We start from the raw sequence: 24,834 nt of genomic DNA, 5'->3' as shown, positions 1-24,834 counted from the left end.
GCTCACCGCTCAACACCCGCGGCCGAGGCGTGTTGTATCTGTGTACCGCTGTATCGGACTGCACAGCGCCAGTGACCCCCGGCCGAGACGTGTCGTACCTGTGCGCCCTGTACCGGACTGCCCAGGACCAGTGCCCAACGGCCACGGTGTATCGTATCTGTGTACCATTGTATCGGACTGTCCAGCACCAGTGCCCCCGCGGCTGCGCCGGGTCGTACCTGTGTAGACTCCCTCCAGGTTGACGGTGTCGCCCTGTTTGACCAGCACACCCTGCAGTGGTGTGAGGTAGCGCGGTGGCTTGGCCGGCCGCCGCTCCACCCGCTGCTGGTTCCGGTCCTGACGACACTCTTCGTACGTGGTTCGCAGCATCTGCCAGCCGGGAGAGACCCGCTGATGGCGAAATGTGGTGCGCGGCACGCGGGAGGTGACGCGTCAGCCACGTCATCACGCAACAGTGGAAAGAGGGGATGGCAGGGCTAGCAACAGTGAAGGGCAGGGATGACAGTGCGAGCAACAGTGAAGGGAGGGGATGACAGTGCAAGCAACAGTGGAGGGAAGGGATAACAGTGCGAGCAACAGTGAAGGGAAGGGATGACAGTGCGAGCAACAGTGAAGGGAAGGGATGACAGTGCGAGCAACAGTGAAGGGAAGGGATAAAAGTACGAGCAACAGTGGAGGGGAGAGATAACAGTGTAAACGGAGTTAACCTGGTTGTTGGAGAGTTGTACAAATGCAGGGATGGGGCGGCACAAGTCGACAACGAAGCTGCAATAATCGTTTTAACTCCATTCACCGCAGCGTTATAACCTGTAACGCTATTCGACTTAGATCTCGTGATCAGGGTATTCAATGATCAGGACGCTACAGTCACACCCAGGCAGGAGACTACAGTCACACCCACGGAGTAGACTGGAAGACTGGCAAGTCCCGGTGCGTCTTAGAAGCGCCCGGAGCCAAATGAAACAGAAATGCAGAGTTCCATGGGTGGCGTCATCGGGTCGGGCTGGGCTGATATGGTGTGTACGCGTCCTCCTATAACGTTACCTTTTGGTCCGAGGGGGCCGTCACACTGGAGTGAACCTCCTGGCTCTGCTCCTCCAACCCGTCGTGCTTGGGCTTCTTGTCACCGTTGACAACCTGTAAATCACAAGCATAGTTTGCGTTTAAGTTTACCGTACAGAACGGGACGTGAGACGCGAGCAATAATGAAGCAGCACGAACAGCATTCAACCAACACGGACAACCCTGATGTGATGCTCAGAGAGACCGGAGACACTTATAAGGAGGCCTCTGGGGATTGCATCTTCAGCACGATGTCGTCAGTAATATCGATGCCAGATCAGCAAAAATAAACTGACCGGCTGCATTGAAGGCCACAGAGCCATATGACCGCACGACGTATCGATTTCAAAAAATCAACAAGCACGCCGGAACATTCTCAGGATCGCAGGCAGTGTAAGCGCTGATGAGTGAGACGTACCTGGGTTTGCTCATGTACTTCGGTATACATGGTTTTCTTCAGAGCGAAGGACTTGGAGGACTCTTTGCTGGACCCGGTGGAAATGCGCTGTTCCGTCACAGGCAGCGAAATGTCGGTCACGGGCTCTGTCGAAAGGGGAGTGAAAACGGACTGACAGATTCAAGCGCACGATCAAAACCCAAGATTATGATAAAGCCTCTAATTTGAGGACGCTTAACAACAAACATTCTTCTAATCACGACGACGAAATTTCAGGGGAAAATCCAAGAAAAGCGCACGGAAACTACGATCATACAACTAGAAACAGTAATGAATATTCCTGCGCACGCATGGTGCCGTCCCATCGAAGCTCGTCCGAGTACGACGTACCTTCGACGGATAGGTGTGCGGCGCACGTGGCCTTGCCAATCTCGTTCTCGGCCACACACTTGACCCGGCCGCTGTGGCCCATCTCCGTGGAGCGGATCTTCAGCATGTGATGCTGGCCCTCCGACTGCGTTTCGAACTTGTCCGACGGCAGAGCGCCATCCTCGAACATCCACTGCACCTGGAAACGCCTCCAGCAGTGTCAGGTCGAGCGAGATCACGGCGGAGAACAGTGAATTGAAATCGCTAGAGTGTGCATCACACGCAAAGTTCTCGCTGCTCTACTCAAAGGCGTAGCACTAATGGCGGTGGGCCAGCATGTGACGCTCACCCCCAAAGGCTGCAGAACCCAACAGCTGCTTTCAACACAACGCGGCCGGCGAAAGCGATTCAGCATGATTCCTAAGCACTCCACACGGCACAGATCACCACCTACGGTGACGCGTAAGGTGTGGATTCGGGTTTCCTTTGGCCGTACCGTCGGCTTGGGCTTGCCATCGATGATGCACTGGAACAGCGCGTCCGTGCCGGTCGCCACGTGCTGGTCCTTGAAGATCTGCACGAACGTGGGCGGCTCCATGCGCGGCGGGGGCCGGAACTGGACGGGCTGGGGCCGCGGGCGCACAGTCACGTGCGAGAAGCAGCGCGCCTCGCCCGCCCGGTTGGACGCCACGCAGATGTAGTTGCCGGCGTGCTGGGGGAGGCACGAGCCGATCTCCAGCCGAGCTCGGCCGCCCTCCAGGCTGATCTGGGGAGAGGCGAGGAGCGCCGTCGTTAGAGGGAGCGCTAGCGGTACGGAGGTAGGTCACGGATGCAGCGCGACATACCGTGTGGTTCTCGGCACGTGGTAAATCTGATCTTGGCCCGCTCCTACGGACGTCGCAGAACGAACGAATCACACGATTTGAGTAGTTCTGACAAGCATACAGTGCAATCACGACATACAACGAATAACCACCAACTTTCAAGAAGTTTTTGAGTTTGTCAGATACCTTCATGCTCTCCGTGGACTTGACCTCACGACCATCTTTGAGCCAGACGACCGTGGGCTCTGGCAGTCCAGTGACCTCAGCTTCCAAAACCTCTCGCTCTCCCTCCCTGGCGCTGGCATCGGTCAGGAGCCGCGTGAACTTGGGCTCCTCAACCGGCTCCTCCGGAGTCGGCGTTCGGGGAGCTGAAACATGTGAAGCTATCGGCAACGAGCCCCGCGCATTTCGTGCAAATGCGAGGTAGAACATTGCCACAACTAGCTTACAATACGAGAGACGTGACTTGACGCCGAGCCTCAGGTATTGACTGAAGGAAGTCAACAAGATACGGTCGCTCAGTTCGGATCAGCCGACCTATCAACGGAGCTTAATAAACACGTAGAGTCGACAAGAGCAGGTCGCATGACTCCGATGAGTCTGACTCCACATCGAAGCTCACCGAGCACGTGCAGCCGACAGGAGGAGGTGGCCTCGCCAGCTGAGTTGATGGCCACCACGGAGTAGGGTCCGGCGTCCTCGCGCAGGGCGTGGTTGATGACCAGTGTGCACCGGTCGCCGTGAAACAGCAGCTGGAAGTCCTTGGACTCCTTGACTGGTTCGTCGCCGTGGTACCAGATCACCTGCATTAACAGACAGACGTTGAGCGCGCCGCAGTCTACGATACTCAGGTAAACACAACAGACACAGTGGACGAGCGGTGTCGCGTCAACATGCAACAGGGCATAACATGGCGCCAGCTGACGACGCGAGCTGTGGTTTGAGCGATCAGCCGCCGCTTATGAATACACAGGCAATGCAACACTTTCGCGCACCACGGCTACGCATGCTGTCGTTCACTGACAGAGCAGCATCCCAGGTGCTCAGGGAATTAGCCCCCAACCCGTGCCAGGTCAGGGTGAGCAGTATTCCCTCTTCTACGTCGGCCACCGGTGATGATATCCTCCACTTCGGCTGGCCGGCGAGTACACAATCCAGATGAACATCTCACTGCGGCGACGTCTGGTCCAGCTATCCATCCTCTACCCTGGCCTCCGGTCCAGCTGGACACCCCTCTACGCCGCCCTCTGGTCGAGCTGAACCCCTCTCTCCACTGACCTCTGGCTCCACCTGGACTCCCCTCCATGCCGACCCCTGGCTCCAGCTGGACACCCCTCCCCACTGACCTTTGGTCCGGCTGGACACCCCTCTACCCCGCCCTCTGGCTCAGCTGGACCCCCTCCCCACTGACCTCTGGTCGGGCTGGACACCCCTCCATGTCGCCCTCTGGTCCAGCTGCACACCCCTCTCCACTGACCTCTGGCTCCGGCTGGCCGGTGAGCACGCAGTCGAGCTGGGCCCGCTCGCCCTGCTCCACCGTCAGGTCCCGCAGCTCCACCTGGATACACGGCTTCACTGGCTCGATGTCGCTGGCCATCTCAGAGTCGGACGTCTCGGTGGGCAGGCGACCCTGCACGGCGGAGGATCCTAACTCACCGACAGATCCGCGGGCTTCCTCGTGGGCTCGGTAACCATGGAAACTGCATGACACTGGCGTCTGAACACCTAAAAGCTTATCAGATGACCACATGAGCCAATGCACGAAAAACATGTCCAAATAGCCAGAACATATTGGTAATGTCACGGACTTGTTCTGTCATTACGGTGGCCTCCCATCCTGTGTCTTTCTCTCCCCCTACCTTGACGGACACATTGCAGGAACAGGTGGCCTCGCCGGCCGAGTTTCTGGCCGTGATGACGTAGGTGCCGGCGTCCTTGGGGAAGGCCTCGGGAATGGTCAGCGTAGCCCGCAGACCGTCGAACGTTACCTGCTCCGGAGATGGAGACGGACCCAGTCAGCAGCCGGTACACGACTGGATGGGATGCACAAATGGCGTGGAAACCTTCATAAATGTATCTTTTGATGGTGTTCCACATCTGGTGGAAGCATGATCAGCGGAAACGGCGAAGCTACTCAATTATGTTTGGATGCGTGCAATCAAACTTCCCGCCCAAACCGCTAGCATGTCCAGCAAATACTACCCAAAATATATACCAAAAGTTCTCAACTATATCTCAGGGCGTGTCAAATCGGCGACCGCGCTCACATTCCAACGCCAGAGCAAGCGAAGCCGCGGGCGGCGGCGCGACCGCCGCCTACTGACCCTGGTGTCCCTGCTCTCCTGGACGGGGCGATCGTTGTGGCGCCAGCTGAGCTCCGGGTGGGGCAGGCCCGTCACCTCGCACTCGAGCCGCAGCTTCTGGCCGGCCCGCGCCATCACGTTACTCAGCGGCACCGTGAACCGAGGCGCCTCCGACGGCACCCGCGCTGAAATAGAACGGGCAGAGCTGCGTCACGCGGCCGGACACGGCGTCGCTCCAGGAACCGACCGACCGCCCCTGGCGATGTCAGAACCCCGCGGCGCACGCCCCGGGTCACGCACGTATCGGCCGCTATCCGAACGATAGTTCACGACAACTTTTGGACAAGAGTCGTACCCCTCGTAGGGCGGGAGACACGAGACGACACAACGCAACGTCATTGTTCAGCGGCGTGGCCAGCAGAGGGCATGGCACAGGCCACCGCCAGCTCCCACCGTCAGCGGGCGCGGGCGGCAGTGCTCGGTCGCGACTCACGCTGCACGCGCACGGTGGCGGCCGTCTGGTCGGTGCCCAGCGCGTTGGTGGCGCGGCAGACGAAGCTGCCCTGGTCCTGCGGCAGCGCCTGCTCCACGCGCAGCAGGCACTGGCCGTTGTTGTAGGTGGTGACGTAGCGGCGCGAGCCGTCGACGCAGACGCCGTTGTGGAGCCAGGTGACGTCGGGCAGCGGGTGTCCGGTGACGGTGGCCTCCAGCTGCAGCGGGCCGCCCTGCTCGAGCCGCGCGTCCCGCAGCGGCCTGCTGAACAGCGGCGGCGACAGCGGCTCCCGCGGCTCCGGCTCTGGGGGCGGCGCGACGTCAGCGGCTCCACCGGCCGGCGCACGCTGGTGACGTCACACCGAGCGCAGACTCCGTGCAAGAGACGGCGGAACATGGAGGAAAACGGCAGCCTGGAGTGTTAAAGTCTTTGATACAGACCAGATGTGGAATGACCGGAACAAAAACCGTGTTTCAGATGACTTACAGATGGTTTCAGATAGTACTATTTCGGAAACAGTGTCAAGTGATAAATCAAGCCTAATTTAAAGCGAAACGTTTCAGGTTAAATCATCCATCCATAAATCAAATTAATCAAGTTAATCCAATCATCGGGAACAACGTCGCGAAATAACGGCATGCAGCCAGACAACCGAATGACTGTCGATCTGCCACTCCTGACGGCAGCGAGGCCATGCGGGGAGGATCGTGGGAACTGACCATTGACAGTGAGCCGTGCGCTGGTCTCGCTGACCCCGGCTGGGTTCCAGGCGCGGCAGGTGAACGTGCCGCTGTCCTCCACCAGCGTCTCCTCGATGGTCAGCGTGCACACGCCGTTCTCGCTGGTGATGGCGTAGTCGGAGTTGTTGTCACACGATACGCCGTCTTTCTGCCAGTTAGTCTTGGGCTGCGGCTCTCCGATGACCCTGAAGATAGACACCATGTTTCACAGGGAACAACGACCAAAGCAACAGTGCTCACAGAAAATAATAGACATACACGTATTCGAGAAGCCAGACGAAAGTAAAGCCAACTGAGGTATCCTTGACGATCCTTGGTAATTCTGTGGTGCTGAATATTTTAACATGCCGCAGGAGACACTAGGATAGCAGCTCGAGGATACCCGCCACACGTGGTGTGACCACTAACGGCATCGTCTACCCCCGCCACTCTGCCCGCTCCCCCGTGGTGGCTGACCCTCCAGCCTCGCCACCCTCCGCACCTGGTCTCCAGGGTGTGTCGCTCGCCTTCCTCCACCGTGCGGTCCTGCAGCGGCTGGGTGAAAACGGGCGGAGCGGGCGGCGGCGCGTGACCCAGCCGCGGTCGCCGGGACGCCGACACCGGGGCGACCTCCTCCACCAGCCACGGGACCGTCCCGGCGTCAACCACCGAGACGCTCGCCTCCTGCGTCGACGCGTCTGAGGTGCCCACCGGGATCTTCTGCGTGGACGCGTCCGAAGTGCCGACGGGTAGCTTCTGGGTTGACGCGTCCGATGTGCCGACCGGAATCTCTTGCGTTGAAGCATCGGAGGTGCCGACTGGAATCTCTTGCGTTGAGGCATCGGAGGTGCCAACTGGAATCTCTTGCGTTGAGGCATCGGATGTGCCGACTGGAATCTCTTGCGTTGAAGCATCGGAGGTGCCGACTGGAATCTCTTGCGTTGAGGCATCTGAAGTGCCCACCGCAATCTTCTGCGTTGAAGCATCGGAGGTGCCGACCGGAATCTCTTGTGTTGATGCATCGGAGGTGCCAACTGGAATCTTCTGCGTCGAGGCGTCCGAGGTACCAACCGGAATTTCTTGGGTGGCGCGGTCAACTGTTACCTGGAGCACGGAAATATAAAATTGCCAATACGCTCTAAATAGATGGGTTTTAACACTCCATTATTATATAAATGTGTTTGGTTCTGTTGTTATCATCCCCGACGAGCACATCACTGACACTAAAAATATAACGCTACAATATGTATGACACAAGAGTGGATATGTGGTAGCCATCCTTGGCCAGGCAACCATGCCACAATTCCAAGTCATTTTAACGCTGAAAATGGGCTCCCGTAAAACCCACCGACCTTACATTAGCGATACGCACCGGACTACTGAATCGCCCAGTTCGCGATCGCTTCTCTCGCATTGCAGCCGACTTTGAGAAGGGTATGAGAGGAGACATCGGCACTGCCGACACATTCCTACGCCGAAGGGACATCACAAGCAGCACCATGTTCTGTGACGTTCTCTACCTTTTCCACGTGGGCCACGGTTTCGGTGCAGACGTCGACCTTGGGTACGACCAGCGGCGTGATAGGCCGCGGCATCTCCTGCAGGGCCAGGGCGGCCGCCTCGGCGGCGCGGCGGGCCTCGTCGGCGGCCGAGGCGGCGGCGCGCGCCGCGTCTGCCTCCTGACAACGGAGAGGCGCCGACGCGTCACCACCTCGGACGGCAGGTACTGATCGGCAGTCTGTCTTCTGACTGAGCTGTCAGCCTGCTTACGTAGAGAAGCGCAGACCGCTGGTTCGCCTACACGGGCTCAAAATGCTGACTCATTTACATGGGTGGGCGAGCTGAAGTCCTCTGACCAGCAGAGACAGACTAAACGTCCATGTGCCGGCTGTCACATCCACATACAGGCCGTTAGGTCAACATACAGGTCGTTACGTCCACATACATACTGTCACGTTCGCATACAGGCCGCCGAAGCTCACTGACTGGAACAGAGCGCTGACTGGACGGGAAATGCCAACAGATCGACACACAGGTAGCTCGTTATCATTCGCAAGCCGGCACATATCTGTTAGCTTGATCTGGGACGAATCCAGTCAAAAATCTGCAAGTCCACGTTACGACACGCCCTCCCCACACCAAACGCCACCCCCCCCCCCCCCCCCCCCCCACCACACCGCCGCCGGCCCGCTCCGCTGACCGCTGGCCGGTCCGCTGACCGCTGGCCGGTCCGCTGACCTGCTGGGCGGCGCGCGCCGTCAGCGTCAGCTGGTCGTTGTGGCGGCGCAGCTCCTCGCGCTCGGCGTCGGCCGTCTCCAGCGTGCGCACCAGCGTCTGGAGCTCCTCGCGCACGGTGCGCAGCGACTCCACCATCTCCTGGTGCTGCCGCGTCACCGTCACCACCCGCTCCGGCTGGCGCGTGCCTGCCGAGGCCGGGGCGCGGTCGTCATCTCAGCGGTCGGACGTCCGGCGCCGCATCGGCAGCGGCCAGACCACAGCACGTGACTGGAGAAGGCCCACCCGCGGCAGGCGAACCCTCGCGCACCGAATGAGCGGTGATCACAATGTACGAAACATAGTGTTTGGCAATGCGTCATGGACGCATGCTACTGCCACTGTTTCATGGAACAGTTTGCCCACTCTAATTCAATTCAATCAAGCTGAATACAACAAGATGTCAGAGTATCTCACTGCATGTATGCTGCATGACGCATCGTCCATCGCTCCCCGCGTACGTCACATCGTCAGAGTATCTCACTGCATGTATGCTGCATGACACATCGTCCGTCGCTCCCCGCGTACGTCACATCGTCAGAGTATCTCACTGCATGTATGCTGCACGACGCATCGTCCGTCGCACCCCGCGTACGTCACATCGTCAGAGTATCTCACTGCATGTATGCTGCATGACACATCGTCCGTCGCTCCCCGCATACGTCACATCGTCAGAGTATCTCACTGCATGTATGCTGCATGACGCATCGTCCGTCGCTCCCCGCGTACGTCACATCGTCAGAGTATCTCACTGAATGTACGCTGCACGACGCATCGTCCGTCGCTCCCCGCGTACGTCACATCGTCAGAGTATCTCACTGCATGCATGCTGCACGACGCATCGTCCGTCGGTCCCCGCGTACGTCACCTCGTCAGAGAATCTCACTGCATGTATGCTGCATGACGCATCGTCCGTCGCTCCCCGCGTACGTCACATCGTCAGAGTATCTCACTGCATGTATGCTGCATGACACATCGTCCGTCGCCCCCGCATACGTCACATCGTCAGAGTATCTCGCTGCATGTATGCTGCATGACGCATCGTCCGTCGCTCCCCGCGTACGTCACATCACTGACCGTAGAGCTGTTCAGCCATGACGGTGATGGTGCGCAGCCGCTCCTCCTGGCGCTCCTCGCCGGGCGTCAGGAACAGGTGGATCTCGCTGCGCAGGCGCTGCGCCTCCTCCGGCGTGCGGATCTGGGTCGACTTGCGCGCGATGTCCACCAGCAGCTTCCCGCCGTCCTTGTACCAGTCCTCCGCCTGGTGGGGCGGGAGACGTGGCATAATAATACAGGCGTACAAGGCAAATCCAAAAAAGCGAAAGAAAAACTGTCAAAGAAAACTTGAATCCTACTTCGACAGCATGCGTGTTGCGTTACCGCTTGTAACTTCAAAACGCATCACACATCCATGCCCTGCGCCGTTCACCAGGACCGTGCAGCCACCTCAGGACAAGTGTTACGTTCTCACCTCCTCCACCAGCCGGAAGTAGTCGATCGAAAGATCGATCAGCTTCCTGTTGTCGCCCACTTGGCGGTAGAAGGAGGACCACTTGTTCTCCAGCGTGTTCAGCTCCAGCATCACCCGCTCCGGCTCCGGCGACTCGGACAAGAAGCCTTGAGCGGTGCTGACGAAGTTCTGAATCTGCTTCCCGGTGTTCTGAAAGCAAGCGGCGACAGCCGTCATGACGCAGTGCAATCACTTAAAACATCTCTTGATGACGCTGGAGTCATCCGTAGAGCTAGAACCAGTATATCACCAAGGACCGAGCGGAGTAGTGAGTTAAGGGAGCTGTAAGTTGCTAATTGCACTTGTGAAGAACATTATGTATGTAGATAAGATGGTGGTAATAGCCTCATTCCTCGTATAATAGCCAGGAAAACGGATAAATAGATCTATTGATATTTCGACTATATGCTTTTATCGAAACCAGTATATACATTTGTAAAGATATCACTACATGCATATGCATCATAATCTTTAAATGCATTTGTAAGTAAATAATGCCGCTGCACATAAAGGCGTTAAACACATTAAGGCCAAACGCCTCAATCTAGCTTCACCGGGTGGCTTGCTAAAAGCGTAACACATCGGGCCAGTCAAGAGAAAGTTGCGTTCCCTCACTCCCAGTCATCAAACTGATGATGCATCAGTTAAATGTGAAACTGACCGTTTCAATTACACCTTCTGCATCAAAATAACGCTGCGATGTGCAAGAGCACAAAATAAATCAACACGTTTCCGCCAGCGAACGACAAGGAAGGGGATGTCACAGTTACCAGCCTTCTAGCTACGTAACATGACAGCCCCCACAGGGGTCCGTGCTGCTATACTCACCCCTATCGTGTCCTCGAAACCCTTGAACGCCTTGCTGGTCTGCTCAGCCTCCCGCAGCGTTTCTCCGTACTGTCCGCGCATGGTGGACAGCTGGCTGCTCAGCTCCTGCAGCTGGTGGTTGATGGTGAAGAGCTCCGAGTTGAAGGCGGACGAGGTGGCCTGCTTCTCCAGCTGCTCACGGCGCGAGCTCAGCGTCTCCTCCCACTTGGACTGTGGCGGCATGAACAGCTCCATGAAGAATGGTGACGTGGCCAGGTGACGATCAAATACACACCAGCAGTGCGGTCTCTGTGCGTCCGTCACCGCTTCGCTTCGACCAGCTGCCTGCCGTGCCACACGCTGCCTGAGCCGGCGATGCAATGCGATTCCCACAGACAGATGCATAGGAAGCATGCACCTTGAAGGCAAACATTTGGTCGCGTGACCGACAACCCCATTCAAGACCAGACTCATCACCGCCGGTAGTCCAGCAGCCGCCGGGGCCGCAGCACCGTACCTTCTCTGTATCCAGGGCGTGCTGGAGCTCGTGCACGTCATGCTGAGCGGCAGCCGGGGGCTCCACTTGACGCACCTTCTCCTCCAGGCGCTCCAGCTCGCTGCCGCTGATCCTGAGGATGGGGCGATGTTGGCTCACTCGAGCCGCCCCCCGAGACGGGGCGCCCGCTACACAACGTCGCACCGGAAGCCAGCACAGCCAAGACGACGGCTGCAGGCTATTCAACCAGGTCAGGCAGGTTCTGAGACGCTTCGTACGAGGATGACGTGCGTAAAGCGACGAAGAAGTGAAGCTCTCAGGATCCACGGAGTACACCATAAAAGGGAATAAGAAAATCTGACAATGAAATCCGACCATTGAAAACAGTCCGGCTATCCGTGCGCTTATCGCGGGATTTCGGAAGGGGCCTCTCGAGTCGTCGTGATTGTACAGTGATTGCAGGGGGATAATGTATGGGTTTCAGTGTACTATGCCAGAAAACACAAACCCACAAACATGCGTGACTCAAGTGCGCAAGCTGTTGCAGCCCCGTCTCGTGGACCGTCCGCGTTCACCGGGCGGCGGCAGTTACCTGAAGATCTCCTGGAAGGTGCGCTGTGTGGTCTCGAGCTCCCTGAGCGCGGCCTGACAGTCGTCCGGCGCGCTGGGCAGGGGGCGGCTCGAGTCCTGGCGGCGCTGCCGCTCAGTCCGCTCCTCTAGCTGGAACGACCGTACAGCGGTGAGCAGGTGCGCTGGGAGGAACGGGCTTGGCACTACACTCGCAGGCTCGGACACATAATCACCAGCACGTCGAAGCATAGCCTGCAGAGAACATGGTCACAGTCCAGCTCGACGCGGGGCCAATTCGTAACCCAGACCGGGAGCGTGTATGATGTTCCAGCTATGAAAACTGGCGGCAAGGCCGCCTAATATTCTCAGATCGAAAGCCTTTCTCAAAGCTGTCCTAAACGGGTTCTATACAAGCATACCCATCTTCTTTTGAGGGGGGGGGGGGACGAGGGGACGAGGGCCACATCCATGTTTACAACACCATGCGCAAACGCACCTCCTGTAGACTTTTAAAGTATGACGTCATCATTTGGAGCGTCATCTGGTAGTCGGACGTGGTAGTCGTGATTTGTTCCCTCTTGTTAGTGAGTTCTCGCACCAAGTTGTCAGCCTCGCCCTTTGTGTCTCCTGGAAACAAATCATGTGATACACGGCGAGCTCTTTCCTTAGTTGCAACGTTCGCAAATATAGATATCACGGAGGTTTGTGCCCGTCGGAAAACATCGCCCATTGTTAAGACTCCCACATCATTACCATGTTGTACACCATCTTACCACTGCATCGAGTCCTCTCACGGATGTCTATGACACGTTGACACCACCGTGTCTGACACATTGGCATCGCCTTCTGCACTCCCCCAACGCTGACCCACACACCTAATCACCGTCTTTCGGGCCCCTCTCACCGTCATTAAAAAAATATCATGGTTGTCTCGCACCCCCTCGCCGCCACCCACCGCTGTCCCGGAGTTTCTCGGCGGTGCGGCTGCGCTGGTCCAGCTCGGCGCGCGCCTGCTGCAGCAGCGGCACCACCGTGTCGGCCTTCTGCTGGCAGAGCTGTGAGCGCCGCTGCAGGTTCCGGTCCGGCTCTCGCAGCACCGGGTACAGCTCCGTCTGCAGCCGCTCGGTCCGCTCCAGAGTCTGGGCGCAGCGGCGCGGCGTCACCCCGGTCCACTGCAGTGACTCAATGTCCATATCGGCCGCGATAAATTGACGACGATGTTGACTATCATTTGGCTAGCATACAAGTCACTGGAACGGCATCCGACTGCAGCGACGCACAGCGTGATATGCATATAACGCATTTGCCGCAATGGGAGGGTTGTTATGTGATTGCATAATCCTCCTCGGCACTTTCCTACTTTCAATGGCATTTACCAGTGCTCAGTTGCGCCACACTGAAGCCCAAAGCCGGGACGCCTCAGCCTCACCTGTCGGGAGTCCTGTTTGCAGGCGTCCCAATCGCGGCTGAACTGCTTGCTCGTGGTGATGGTCATCTGGATGTGCTCGTAGGTCTCCGTCACCTTCAGCTGATCGCTCCGCAGGTGCTCCAGGATGGCATCGACGCACAGGCACGCCTTGCGCAGGTCCAGGTACGGGTCTTTACACTGCGAACGGAGGGAAACGCGTCACAGTGCCGTCAGTAATCAAAAGAGATCGCTTCGTATTTCACCGTGAAAAGGAAAACCCGATCGGGAAATGCTATACATCGAAGGTCAGTGACTTTAGGGTGTGTGTATCTGCGCCTGGTGGAAATCAATGGGAGGTTAACCCCACCTCAGCTCCAAAAGGGGTTATATATTTTCACAATAAAGCGCAAACAGCGACGCAAATCCATCCTCTTATCGGATATCAGCTGTTCGATGTCCGGTATCACCTCATATGGTCACGACTCACACATCGCCGAACAATAAACCCAATGTTCAGTACTACCTGACTAAAACCGATGCACTCATTACGCGGGGCTTGAAACAGCCACCATCAGCCTCTAATCAGTATTTATCTGCATTCAACAAGCACCGCGCGTGCATATGATACGAGTGTGACAAAGAGAAGAATTCGCGACGCTAAAACAAGAAACTAACAACGAAGCACAATTCCCTTCATGTTTACCTGCTGCGCACTTTCCACGAAGCCCTTGCCGACGGTGGAAAGCTGGTGGTACTGCTGCTGCATCTTCAGCCACTCGTCCTCCACCCGCTTGATGTCTTCCTCGGTGAGCCCCGGCCTGCCCAGCGCGGTCCGCAGACCATCCAGCGTCGTCTGCAGCTCGGCGGCCAGCTGGTGGAAGCGCACGTACGGCTGCAGCAGGTCCAGCCGGGAGCCTGCGGGGCGAGAGCAGGCGTCACGCACCGAGCTGCACCCGTCCGCGTGGCTGGGCATCAGCACTCCTGTTGGCAGCTCCTCCTGGCTGCCTCCGACGGAGCGCTCAACCTCGGAAGAGCGCCCGTGATGAGCAGCGAGAGTTCACCTGCCGTGGCCACCGATTCACTCGCAATCCACGAAAAGGCGATTTCGTTCAGGTTGAGAGTTTTCCGTATGGGTACCACAATCAGTACAATTCACAGAAGGCATGCAAACCATTCCGAAACTCGCCCCGCATTACAATATGACGTCAAAAAAGTACGCCGTCCCCAAAGCAAGCGGTCTAGCCCTGAGGCCAGTCTGCACCCGCCGTACATGCGCGTGGCCCGTGTAGGGGAGGCCACGAGCCGCCCACTGACCGACGATGTTCTGCAGGCTGCTCCACTGGGCCCGCATGTCCTCGGCCTTCCTCTGCATGTCGGCGGCCCGCTCCGGCTCCAGCTGGCCGCCCACAGTCGGCACCGCGCTCAGCAGCGCGTCCATCTCCCGGCCGTGGTCCTGTTGCGCCGGAGTATCCCGTCAGACGCCCGAGACCGCGTGACCGGACCCCAGCGAGGCCGCGGCCCGAGGCGGCGCATGTGGGCCTTGGTGGTCGCTTTCACATGAGGTCACCGCGAACGACGCTTCGGACATACGGACATATACGTAAACAACGTTTTTAAAACAAGAAGATGGGCTAGATGAAGCCAATAGGGACATGAATATCTAAGTTGATGGACGCATCTTCTATGCTTAAGGCATTTCGTGCAATAATCCGTAGTGGGGGGACAGTTGCCGTAAGTCTGGCTTTTCAGTGAGACGCTAAGAGGTGATCGCGCGACATGAAGGCGTGCGAGACGTCCATCATAAAACCAGAAGTCATCCACATTGCGTAGACAGGAAATGGCGCGCTATTTCCCGCCACGCACCGCTCGGCGTTGGCAGCGTCCACAAAACCTGCAGGCCACAGTGCCTACCGGCCGTGAGTATCGTCCCCCGTACGGATACACGCTGGAGGGGGGTTGGGCGGGTCTGCGGGGGCCGTCGGCACTGACCGCGATATCGTCCCACATCTGCTGGTGGAGGGTGGCGAAGTCAGCGGCCGGCTTCAGCGCCTGGCCCAGGTCGGTGTGCGTCCTCAGGAACGTCTCGCCCTCGCCCACCATCCAGCTGAACAGCTGCGGAGCCGCAATACCGCGTCACTAATCATCACGCGTGACGCGCCCCGCAGACGGCGAGGGTACGCACTGCGAGCACGCATAGAGGCGCGCGCCAGGTAAGCAGCTGCATATCATGCGTAGAATACATCGCGCAGCGTATCATGTTTCCACGGCGATAATTTAAGCACGCCACATACGTACGGCAAGCAGGACACGTACAATAAACGCCGTACAAGGTTGCGTTATTTCCAACCATAACAGCTACAGGATCGCAGCACTCCATCGGATATAATACTTAAGCATGTGCATTCAGCCGCCCACCGATGAGAGAGGAAACGTCACCTAATTTCGAGTGCAAGGGTTGAGAAATAGATGGTCCAACACACGGCAATAGGTGCCCTGCTGTTTTATTCATTCAGATGCACCACTGGTGCACAGCCTGGCGGTGGAGCCAACAACCGATCTGACAGCCATGTAGCCCGCAATACCAGCACAACACCGTTACGGGGTGGCCAAACCTGCCCGTGCGGAGGCCGAGGTCTGTGCACGTACTGAGTTGTACTTCTCCAGGAAGTCGTTGTACAGCTGCGTGCGTCGCAGGTTCTCCTCCTTGTGAGCCGTGCAGAGCTGGCCCAGCGAGTCAGCCCTGCGCTGAAGCTCATCCACACACTGCGACACGCCCTGGAGCGACACATCAGACGCGTCAAGCAAAGACGATGCCGGCGATGTGATGATGGCTTCCGATAAGTCCACGTCAAGTGGAGGCCAACGTGTCGTGCCCACGCCACTTCAACTGTCCGACAAATCTGTCGGCGGCGGCATATATTCCAGCGAGCCGAGACCGCAGAGCACACGACGGCATTCCTGCTCCGCACAATGGCGTTATTTACGTCTGAAACAATGCCGTTATTTGTTTCGAGCCCAACACATTGGGCTTGTTTGCCCCCGAAGATATCGAAGCAAACCCTTCCAGCTGGGATGACCTCCGCGGTGGACGCGTGCCCTTCGCAGTGGACACGTGACCTCCGCGGTGGACACGCGTCCTCCGAGGTGGTCACGCGACCTCGCTGTGGGTCGCCCGCGGCGGCCGCCGGCCGGCTAACCTCGGTGCCGTCGGCGCCGCGGCCGGCCCGGTCCAGCAGCTGATGTCCGGCCTGCAGGGCAGGCTCGGCCGTCCGCTCCAGCTCGTCGGCCGTCTCAGCGTGCACCCGCGGCTGCTCGGACGGCGGTGCAGTGCGCAGCCCCGCCTCCAGGCTGTCCAGACGCTCGCACGCCTGCCGCCGACCACGTGATCAGAACAGCTCGTGCCGATTCGGCGCGAGCGAAAACAACACACTTACGAGGGCGCAGATGCATAGTGTTCAAGCACATATGCTGAGAGGAGCAACCCCATAATGTCTGACACAAAGGCTGCGGAGGGCGTAACTGATACGTTAGCGAGCCTCGTACTAAGCACCACTGGTGTTGTTCAGTCTTATCAATAAGGGCATGAGGCTAACACGATACTCAGTGGCCGGTGGGGCTGCCACGTTCTGAAATGCGCACAATGTGTACATTGTAAGCACCGCAAACCTAAGCGTGCCGCGACTGAGAGCCGTTCTTACCTGCTGGGCCTGGCCGAAGAAGCGTGCCGCGACTGAGAGCCGTTCTTACCTGCTGGGCCTGGCCGAAGAAGCGTGCCGCGACTGAGAGCCGTTCTTACCTGCTGGGCCTGGCCGAAGAAGCGTGCCGCCGCGGCGAGCATGGCGCGCCGCCGCTCCGCCTCCTCCATCAGCTGGGTGCAGATCTCGAGCACGGCGTAGGCGCGCGTGCCGGGCTCGTGGCGGGCGTACGTGCCGCTCCGCACCAGGGCCTCGGCCGTCCGCAGCAGGCTCAGAGCTCGGTCCTGCACCGCCTGCCGACGCGGGGACGGCGGTGCAGGTTACGCGTTTGAGTATCGCCGGGGTCAGGTACTTTTGCTTTAGGAGGCGTAATTTTCCGAGGACGTAGAGTGTAGGGAGCATGTAGCGAGGGTTTCAGAACTAAGTTACTGAGTGGCGGCTTCCCAGAGCCACTAAATAAGGTCGCACTTGGGAATAACTTGGCTTGTCGAGTGTCGAGGCTTGGGAGTGCCTCTGGCCTCCACCTCGACTCGACCTGCCGACTGGCCCTGGCCTCGAGCTCGACATGTTAACCGACCTTGGCCTCCATTTCGATCTATTGGCTTATTGGCTGCCCCTAGCCTCGAGCTCGACCTGCAGACTGACCTTGGCCTCGAGCTCAACCTTGGCGTGCTGGTGCAGTAGTATGTCGACTGAGCCAGGCGAGTCACCCAGCTGACAGCCGGCGGCCAGCTCCCGGCGAACCAGCTCGGCTCGCTTCTGGACGGCACCTGGCGACGCGGCGCCGGCGGACGCGGCACGGGTCAGTCGACAGCGGACGCGGCACGGGTGAGTCGCCGGCGGACACGTGCCCTGTGTTCTCTGCCCACCGACGAGTTTAGGTAGATTGATGTCCGGGTTCACGGATGTGCTTCGACGCAAGCGACGGTGAGCAATAGTGACTCATGACGCCGTCTTAAAGTCGGCTAGAACATCAAGCGACTGCGGACTGCGGGCGTCTGCAGTGTGGGGTGAAAGCGACGCGATCCAGTTGGAGGGAACACTGAAATGTTGTAACGACCCACGAGATATCCCCGCGTGCCAATTTCATGTGCAGCATTGCCATCATATGGCAAGTTTTGAAGCCAAAAGTACGATTACCCAGCGCGTCCAGCACGAAGAAGAACATCCGCCAAAAACCCTGCAGACCACCTAACACGTTTAGTAGCGCTGTCACCATCTGGTCTGACCGTCTGTGATCGTCACCACACATTGAACCGGCAGGTTGGCTGTCGGGTCAAGGGCGGGACGCACAAGCACTGACCCAGGTCGGCGTACAGTTGGCTCAGGGTGCGACACTGCTCCAGGATGGTGCGCCGGTTGCTGAACAGCACCTCCAAGCAGCGACGGCGGTCATGTAGCTCCTCCAGCCACAGCTCCACCTGGGCGCAGGCTGAGGACAGGGTGCCGGTCACACATCACTCCTCACATGAACACAGGCTGAGGATAAGGCGCCGGTTTCACATCACCTCTCACATGAACATAGGCTGAGGACAGGGCATCGGTCATACCGTCACCCCTCACATGAACATAGGCTGAGGAAAGGGTGCCATTCACACATCACCCCTGACATGAACACAGGCTGAGGACAAGGTACCAAATATTGTTCCAACATTGTTCTACGTTAGTACTGATCGAAATATAACCCACAAGCACCACGACAGACGAGATGTCTTCACTTACCGCGCGTTTTCCGCTCCCTTTTTGATGCCGGATGATCCAGGCACCGTCACTCTCCACAGCTATCACGTGAGTCCAGGCCAGGAGTCCCGACTCACCCGACTGAACGCTGGGTCGGATGTTGTTCGGTCGCGAGTCGATCGTTCCCCGCTGGGCCAGCTGACGCAGCTTCTCCAGCAGCTGGTTGCCCTCCTGCAGCGTAAACATGGAGGCCTCCAGCATGCTCTTCTTCACCTGCGGAAGAAAGCGGAAGGTAGTCAAGCCGGGTGCAGGGCCCACGGCCTTCGGCGCAGCGCAGCGACAGCAAGGCGATACACAAGCTAGGGGAGCATGCAATAGTAGTTGCAGAGGTGGTGCAATCGTCGAAGATCAACGGAAAAGGTACGGTGTGAAGTATGTTGCTAAGCAATGACTACCAGGTACGCAGAACCAAGTTGTTGGAAATTTAGTATCACGGTTCACGAGACTTCAAGTAAGCAAAACTTTGACGATGAGTATCAAGCGTGCAGAAATTTGGCCATGACCATCAAGTAAGCAGAACATTAATATTCACATATGAATGCGGTGCGTCCTTACAGACGCCATTCGATCAAGCACCGTTGCGTAATCACAGTCAGTCCGAGTGGAGCGTTCCAGTGCCGTTCCGGTGGCCCACCTCGGTAAGCTGCCTGATGGCGGCCTGGGCCTCCTCGGCGTCGGACGGTATTCGGACATCTCCGAACACCCGCTCGGCCAGGTCCATGCTGTCGCTGAAGTTCCGCGATCGGCTGAGGCACGACAGAGCGGGGTCTTAGCGAGGCCGCGGGTGCCCGAGACGCGGCAGGACAGGGTCTTAGTGAAGCCGTGGGCGCTCGAGGCGCGGCGAACAGGGCCTCAGCGATGCCTCGGGTACTCGAGACGCGGCAGAACAGGGCCTTAGCGGGGTCGGCGCCAAGGCGCGACAGAACAGGGTCTGAGCGAGGCCTCGGGTACTCGAGACGCGACAGAACAAGGTATTAACGAGGCCGCGGGCGCTCGAGACGAGGACAAAAGGGCATTAGCGAGGCTGCGGATTCCTCGAGACGGGGAGAACCGGGCCTGAACGAGGCCACGGGCACCCCGCAGGAGCAGCCTGGGGACGCTGCCAGGGGCGTGCACGATGGACAAAAAAAAAGAAGAATCGTGAGTCCCATCCAAATTGAGAGAAAAATGACCAAAGAAAGGACTCGAGTGGCATAATAAAGCACGTCTGCCACATCGGTCATTTTCTTTTTCTAGCAGCTGGCATTTCATGCCGCAGTTGATTTACTTTACTAAATCAGCACTCGCCACTCATTTTGCAAGTTCGATCAGGTACTGACATCAAGCAAAGCCATGCTCACCTTCGATTACCCTTTGGCAATCCGTCGGCTGAGTGATAAGCGTGCAAACATAACACATCGGCGTCAGCTGACGCACGTGGAATTCGTATCAACTGGAAGCCCAGTTGAACCAACGCTCTGCCAACCAACACTAACCCACAAAGAGCACCTAAACGTATATGAAAAACAAGTGAAAAGTATGACTGACCTCACTATCTTGAACCTTTGCCTTTAGGTCACTATGCGTTCGCTCGGTAAGCGCTCAACACAAACACGGCTTTTTCATCAAGGCACCACGCAAGTATTCAATTACGAGCTCGAACAATGGCTGTGTTCGCCAGTCCCGCACGCCCTAACGGACCGGCGGCACCGATGGCGTCTGCGACAAGAGGCCGTGACGTGGCCTCCAGCGTCGCCAATACCCGGCACACGACCGTGCAGCCATTAGCAGCGGCCAGCTGCCGGAGCACGGCAGGAGGCCGTGGCGCTCTGACCTACCTGTGGAACGCCACGCTGTGCTGCAGCATCTGGCGGCGCGTCTCCAGCTGGGCGTTCAGGTCGCGCCAGGCCAGGCCCAGGCTCTCGGCCATGGCCGAGTACACCTCGGCCTTGGGCCTCTGGCTGGCGATCAGCTGGTCGGCCTGGTTCAGTAGCTCCTCCACCGGCGACTGCTTGCTCTGAAAGACAGCGAGAGCGCAGGCTGAGGACCACTGCCAGAGGTGGTGCACTCCGTCTAAACAGACAGCGCGCGGTCATGTTACGTGTCAGGGGAGGGAACACGACGTAGTTGTGCTACATGTCAGCCGAGGATACGCGATCGGTCCTGTCACGTGTTAGTCAAAAGCGGAACTAACACCAAGTGATCGCGGCGCACGCCACCTGAAGGCATAAACGTGGCCATGCCACACGCATAATGCATTTGTACCACCCGGTAAATTTCCCTTTGTGGCAAAATTAATGGACGCGTATCTGCTGCAGGGAAGAAGTCATTAGAGGAGGCCACCGCAGGATGTCTTGAGTCATGATTCATAGGGCGTCATGCCGCGCTCGATAAAGGCGGATTCCAGCGCAGAGGTAAGGATAAGCTGCCAACAAAGGGGCGGAGTGGCTGGCGGAACATCAGCAGTGGCAGCAGCTTGCACTTTCATAGTCGTCGTTGTATGCTGTAGCACATCGACGTGGCATCACTGACGATCGTCGCACCTGTGCGTAACGGCCCATTACAACATAAACAAACAGCATTGTATTCCGGCCCGTCCGAATCGCGATAATTGTAAAAGCCCATGACCGATTCCGCCGTCACTCCTGGGCCGCGCCGCGCGTGCCCGTCGCTGCTCCGACGCCCGCCCAGTGTATTTAACCCTGACGGAGCAAGCGTATGCGTCATGCACGTAGTCATGCTGCCGTGGGTGGATCGATCTCGTGCCGAAGCGATCGCCGGGGCTGTTTTGAGCGGCGCTGCGGTGGGGCTGGCACCACGGCCAACACTACTCTCGGCGGACCCTGCGCCCGCTCGTTCAGGCCCAAACGTCCGCTCTCTTGCCCGACCGGCTGACGCACGCGCCCACCAACAGCCAACACTGCTCTCGGCGGACCCTGTGCCCGCTCGCCCCTCGGACACCCGCTCTCATGTCTGCCTGGCTGACGCACGCCCCCGCCAACAGCCAGCACTGCTCTCGGCAGACCCTGTGCCCGCTCACCCCTCAGACGCCCGCTCTCAAGTCTGACCGGCTGACGCACGCGCCCGCCAACAGCCAACACTGCTCTCGGCGGCCTCTGCGCCTGCTCGCTCTTCGGACGCCCGCTTGCAAGTCTGACCGGCTGACGCACGCGCCCGCCAACAGCCAACACTGCTCTCGGCGGACCCTGTGCCCGCTCGCTCAGGCCCAAACGTCCGCTCTCTTGCCCGACCGGCTGACGCACGCGCCCGCCAACAGCCAGGACTGCTCTCGGCGGACCCTGTGCCCACTCACTCAGGCCCAAACGTCCGCTCTCTTGCCCGACCCGCCGACGCCCGCGCCCGCCAACAGCCAACACTGCTCTCGGCGGACCCTGTGCACGCTCACCCCTCGGACGCCCGATCTCATGTCTGACCGGCTGACGCACGCGCCCGCCAACAGCCAACACTGCTCTCGGCGGACCCTGCGCCTGCTCGCTCTTCGGACGCCTGCTCTCATGTCTGACCGGCTGACGCCCGCGCCCGCCAACGGGTACATCCACACAAACACACGGGAGCATCGTGGTGTTAAAATAGAGGTAGCACAAACTGACGGCCAAGTAAATACACCGGAAAGCTTGGAAAGCTTTCAGTTTTAAGTACTATTTGCGCAACATCCGTTTTATCAACAGTCCGGGAGGCGTGACCAAGATAAACGTGGCCAGGAGAGTACCAGCATATGCTTTCGCATAAACCAAAATAAGATGATTATTTATTTAGTCTAACACATATACTGCGGTGAATATCGACGACGGAAACTGCGCTGGAGTATGCATGAACTGCATCTGTTGGCGTCAGCATCCGTATAACTGCACGACAAGCCGGAATAAAAAAAAACAGGAATAATTTGACATACATTTGAAAGCAAATTTGTTATAGCCGCCAAAAACAGCTAAATTAACCCATTACACAACCATCTGCGTGCGCGAAATTTCCGGAAGAGGTCGACATTTATTCACTACAACCGTTACCACGCCTGCTTCCAGACCATGCTCACCGCACGTTCAAAGTTCGCAAGTGCAGCCTCCCCACCTCCCGTCACACCTCTGCTGGCCGCGCCCCTGGAGGAGCGACATTCGATTCGGCTCGTTCCCGAGCGCGGCTCGTCGTCAGCTGATGATCGCGCTCCACGCCACTTGCCAGCGGGCACGATTAGCGACAGGCTCCACCCCCGCACGATCACAGACGCGCTGCCTCGCAGCAGCTGGCGGGCGCTTGCCTCCATTACCGTCAACATGCTAACGCGGCACGGAACGACGCGCTGATTTGTGTATGTGTGATGGATCTTGCAAACGCGACGCAGATCAAATATACACGGCGGCGTGAGCTCCGGCGACGACTCGCGCAGCGCGAGCAAAATATTATCTGATGTTTCAATGTTGCTCTGCACGGGCACCAAGCGGAAAAGCATCAACGTTCAAATTCCTCTCAATCACTACCCAGTCCACATACGTGTGCCCCCAGAGACCATCCAGACTCTGCACTGCCGGCCAGCCCACATTTCCAAGCAGCCGACAAGCAGGGCCAAACATGCTCGGGCGCCAGAGGAGGAGGTCGGTCGCCCGCGAGCGGCGGGCCCGCTCCGCGCCGACCCCTCGCCTCGCGCCTCGCGCCCGATCCTATCAGCGGCGTGTCCGCGGGCGCTATATTGGTCCGGCGATCTGGGTCGGCCCCGAGCCGACGGCGACCCTCTGCAAACGGGGTGGCGTCCCGCTCGGAGCGTCCGCGAGCGCGGCACTGACGCCGCTCCGGGCGTGAGTCAGGGTGATCACCGCTGACGACGACACGGCCAAGCGCGCCGCTCTGACAGCTGAAGGAATGCCGCGTCACACAGCTCCCGGCCTGCAGCGGCCGCTGAGGCGGAACTTTATCCGCTGATCGACGCGCGGAGATAGGCTTGAATGTGAAATGGAGGGCAGTGTGGACAGCGCGGCGCTGAGAAGCGCTCATAATTTGCTCAAAAGATCCTATCTGGCGAATGAATTTGACCTGACGCAGCGGCCTGAGGATATACGCGTAAACCGTACATTTGGCTGCATCGTTCGCGGAGTTTGCAGGACTATCCACATTGGGATCCGAGAAAAGGCTGGTGAGACGAACCGGAGGAACACCATCCGAGCATCATCCCAAATACCTAGCTGTCTCGGAGCCGTCCCGATGGCATCTCGGCGGCAGGTGAGCGTGGCTTGAGGGGAACTGCCTGAGCCGCGCCACGCACGCCCGGTGACGTAAAGCTCTCCAGACCGGGATCTGAGCAGGCGGTTGTTTGGCAGAGGAGCAGACCTGAGCGGCGCCGGTACCGACTGACACGGAGGTATGCGGAGAGCGATGTGAGTGGTAGCCCGTCTCATGCGGCAGAGGAGCACCTGAGCCGCGCTCCGGTACCGGGGCAGCACGGAGAGCGATGTGAGTGGTAGCCCGTCTCATGCGGCAGAGGAGCACCTGAGCCACGCTCCGGTACCGGGGTAGCACGGAGAGCGATGTGAGTGGTAGCCCGTCTCATGCGGCAGAGGAGCACACCTGAGCCACGCTCCGGTACCGGGGCAGCACGGAGAGCGATGTGACTGGTAGCCCGTCTCATGCGGCAGAGGAGCACCTGAGCCACGCTCCGGTACCGGGGTAGCACGGAGAGCGATGTGAGTGGTAGCCCGTCTCATGCGGCAGAGGAGCACACCTGAGCCACGCTCCGGTACCAGCACGGAGAGAGATGTAGGTGGGAGCCCGTCTCGTGCGGAAGAGGAGCACACCTGAGCTCCGCTCCAGTACCGGGCCGACACAGAAGCATGCGGAGAGGCATGTGAGTGGTAGTCTGTCATTTGCGGCAGAGGAGCACCTGAACCCCGCCCCGGTACCGCGCCAGCACAAAGAAGGGGTGTGAATGGGAGCCCGTCTCGTGCGGCAGAGGAGCACACCTGAGCCCGCTCCGGTACCGGGCCAGCACGGAGAGGGATGTGAGTGGCAGCACATCTCGTGCGGCAGAGGAGCACACCTGCGCCCCGCCCCGATGCCGGGCCGCCGCTCGACCAGACGCCCCCGGTGTTTATGTGCCCCATTCAGCGCGTCCGACGTGCTCCTGGCGCGGATGCCAAGCCCATCCGCCGGCCGACGGAGGGCGGCGCCGCACGGAAAAT

General features: G+C 58.7%; 1 protein-coding gene across 1 annotated transcript in view; it reads right to left on the bottom strand.

The window, feature by feature from the left end:
• Nucleotides 1-24,834, bottom strand: part of LOC119096654 (titin) — a 68,527-nt gene that overhangs the window by 16,647 nt on the left and 27,046 nt on the right. Inside the window, exons 4-37 of the mRNA XM_037219551.1 lie at nucleotides 20,485-20,663; nucleotides 19,302-19,413; nucleotides 18,745-18,880; nucleotides 18,231-18,359; nucleotides 17,573-17,697; nucleotides 17,029-17,220; nucleotides 16,430-16,600; nucleotides 15,879-16,007; nucleotides 15,222-15,344; nucleotides 14,547-14,685; nucleotides 13,936-14,147; nucleotides 13,254-13,430; nucleotides 12,780-12,963; nucleotides 12,321-12,451; nucleotides 11,847-11,974; nucleotides 11,276-11,387; nucleotides 10,780-10,989; nucleotides 9,913-10,101; nucleotides 9,519-9,702; nucleotides 8,406-8,590; nucleotides 7,688-7,846; nucleotides 6,670-7,271; nucleotides 6,168-6,373; nucleotides 5,449-5,751; nucleotides 4,977-5,140; nucleotides 4,512-4,640; nucleotides 4,130-4,282; nucleotides 3,275-3,455; nucleotides 2,839-3,020; nucleotides 2,325-2,594; nucleotides 1,850-2,027; nucleotides 1,481-1,605; nucleotides 1,045-1,137; nucleotides 219-369 (exon numbers count right to left, since the gene is read on the bottom strand). Coding sequence (XP_037075446.1) covers nucleotides 219-369; nucleotides 1,045-1,137; nucleotides 1,481-1,605; nucleotides 1,850-2,027; nucleotides 2,325-2,594; nucleotides 2,839-3,020; nucleotides 3,275-3,455; nucleotides 4,130-4,282; nucleotides 4,512-4,640; nucleotides 4,977-5,140; nucleotides 5,449-5,751; nucleotides 6,168-6,373; nucleotides 6,670-7,271; nucleotides 7,688-7,846; nucleotides 8,406-8,590; nucleotides 9,519-9,702; nucleotides 9,913-10,101; nucleotides 10,780-10,989; nucleotides 11,276-11,387; nucleotides 11,847-11,974; nucleotides 12,321-12,451; nucleotides 12,780-12,963; nucleotides 13,254-13,430; nucleotides 13,936-14,147; nucleotides 14,547-14,685; nucleotides 15,222-15,344; nucleotides 15,879-16,007; nucleotides 16,430-16,600; nucleotides 17,029-17,220; nucleotides 17,573-17,697; nucleotides 18,231-18,359; nucleotides 18,745-18,880; nucleotides 19,302-19,413; nucleotides 20,485-20,663 — 6,043 coding nt within the window. The remainder of the gene's footprint in view (nucleotides 1-218; nucleotides 370-1,044; nucleotides 1,138-1,480; nucleotides 1,606-1,849; nucleotides 2,028-2,324; nucleotides 2,595-2,838; nucleotides 3,021-3,274; nucleotides 3,456-4,129; nucleotides 4,283-4,511; nucleotides 4,641-4,976; nucleotides 5,141-5,448; nucleotides 5,752-6,167; nucleotides 6,374-6,669; nucleotides 7,272-7,687; nucleotides 7,847-8,405; nucleotides 8,591-9,518; nucleotides 9,703-9,912; nucleotides 10,102-10,779; nucleotides 10,990-11,275; nucleotides 11,388-11,846; nucleotides 11,975-12,320; nucleotides 12,452-12,779; nucleotides 12,964-13,253; nucleotides 13,431-13,935; nucleotides 14,148-14,546; nucleotides 14,686-15,221; nucleotides 15,345-15,878; nucleotides 16,008-16,429; nucleotides 16,601-17,028; nucleotides 17,221-17,572; nucleotides 17,698-18,230; nucleotides 18,360-18,744; nucleotides 18,881-19,301; nucleotides 19,414-20,484; nucleotides 20,664-24,834) is intronic.

The sequence above is a fragment of the Pollicipes pollicipes genome, unplaced genomic scaffold, assembly GCF_011947565.3.
Source record: "Pollicipes pollicipes isolate AB1234 unplaced genomic scaffold, Ppol_2.1 Scaffold_4295;HRSCAF=5057_pilon_pilon_pilon, whole genome shotgun sequence".
Taxonomy (NCBI): domain Eukaryota; kingdom Metazoa; phylum Arthropoda; class Thecostraca; order Pollicipedomorpha; family Pollicipedidae; genus Pollicipes; species Pollicipes pollicipes.
The sequence above is the reverse complement of the archived record's forward strand: the minus strand, read 5'-3'. Positions and strand labels throughout refer to the sequence as shown.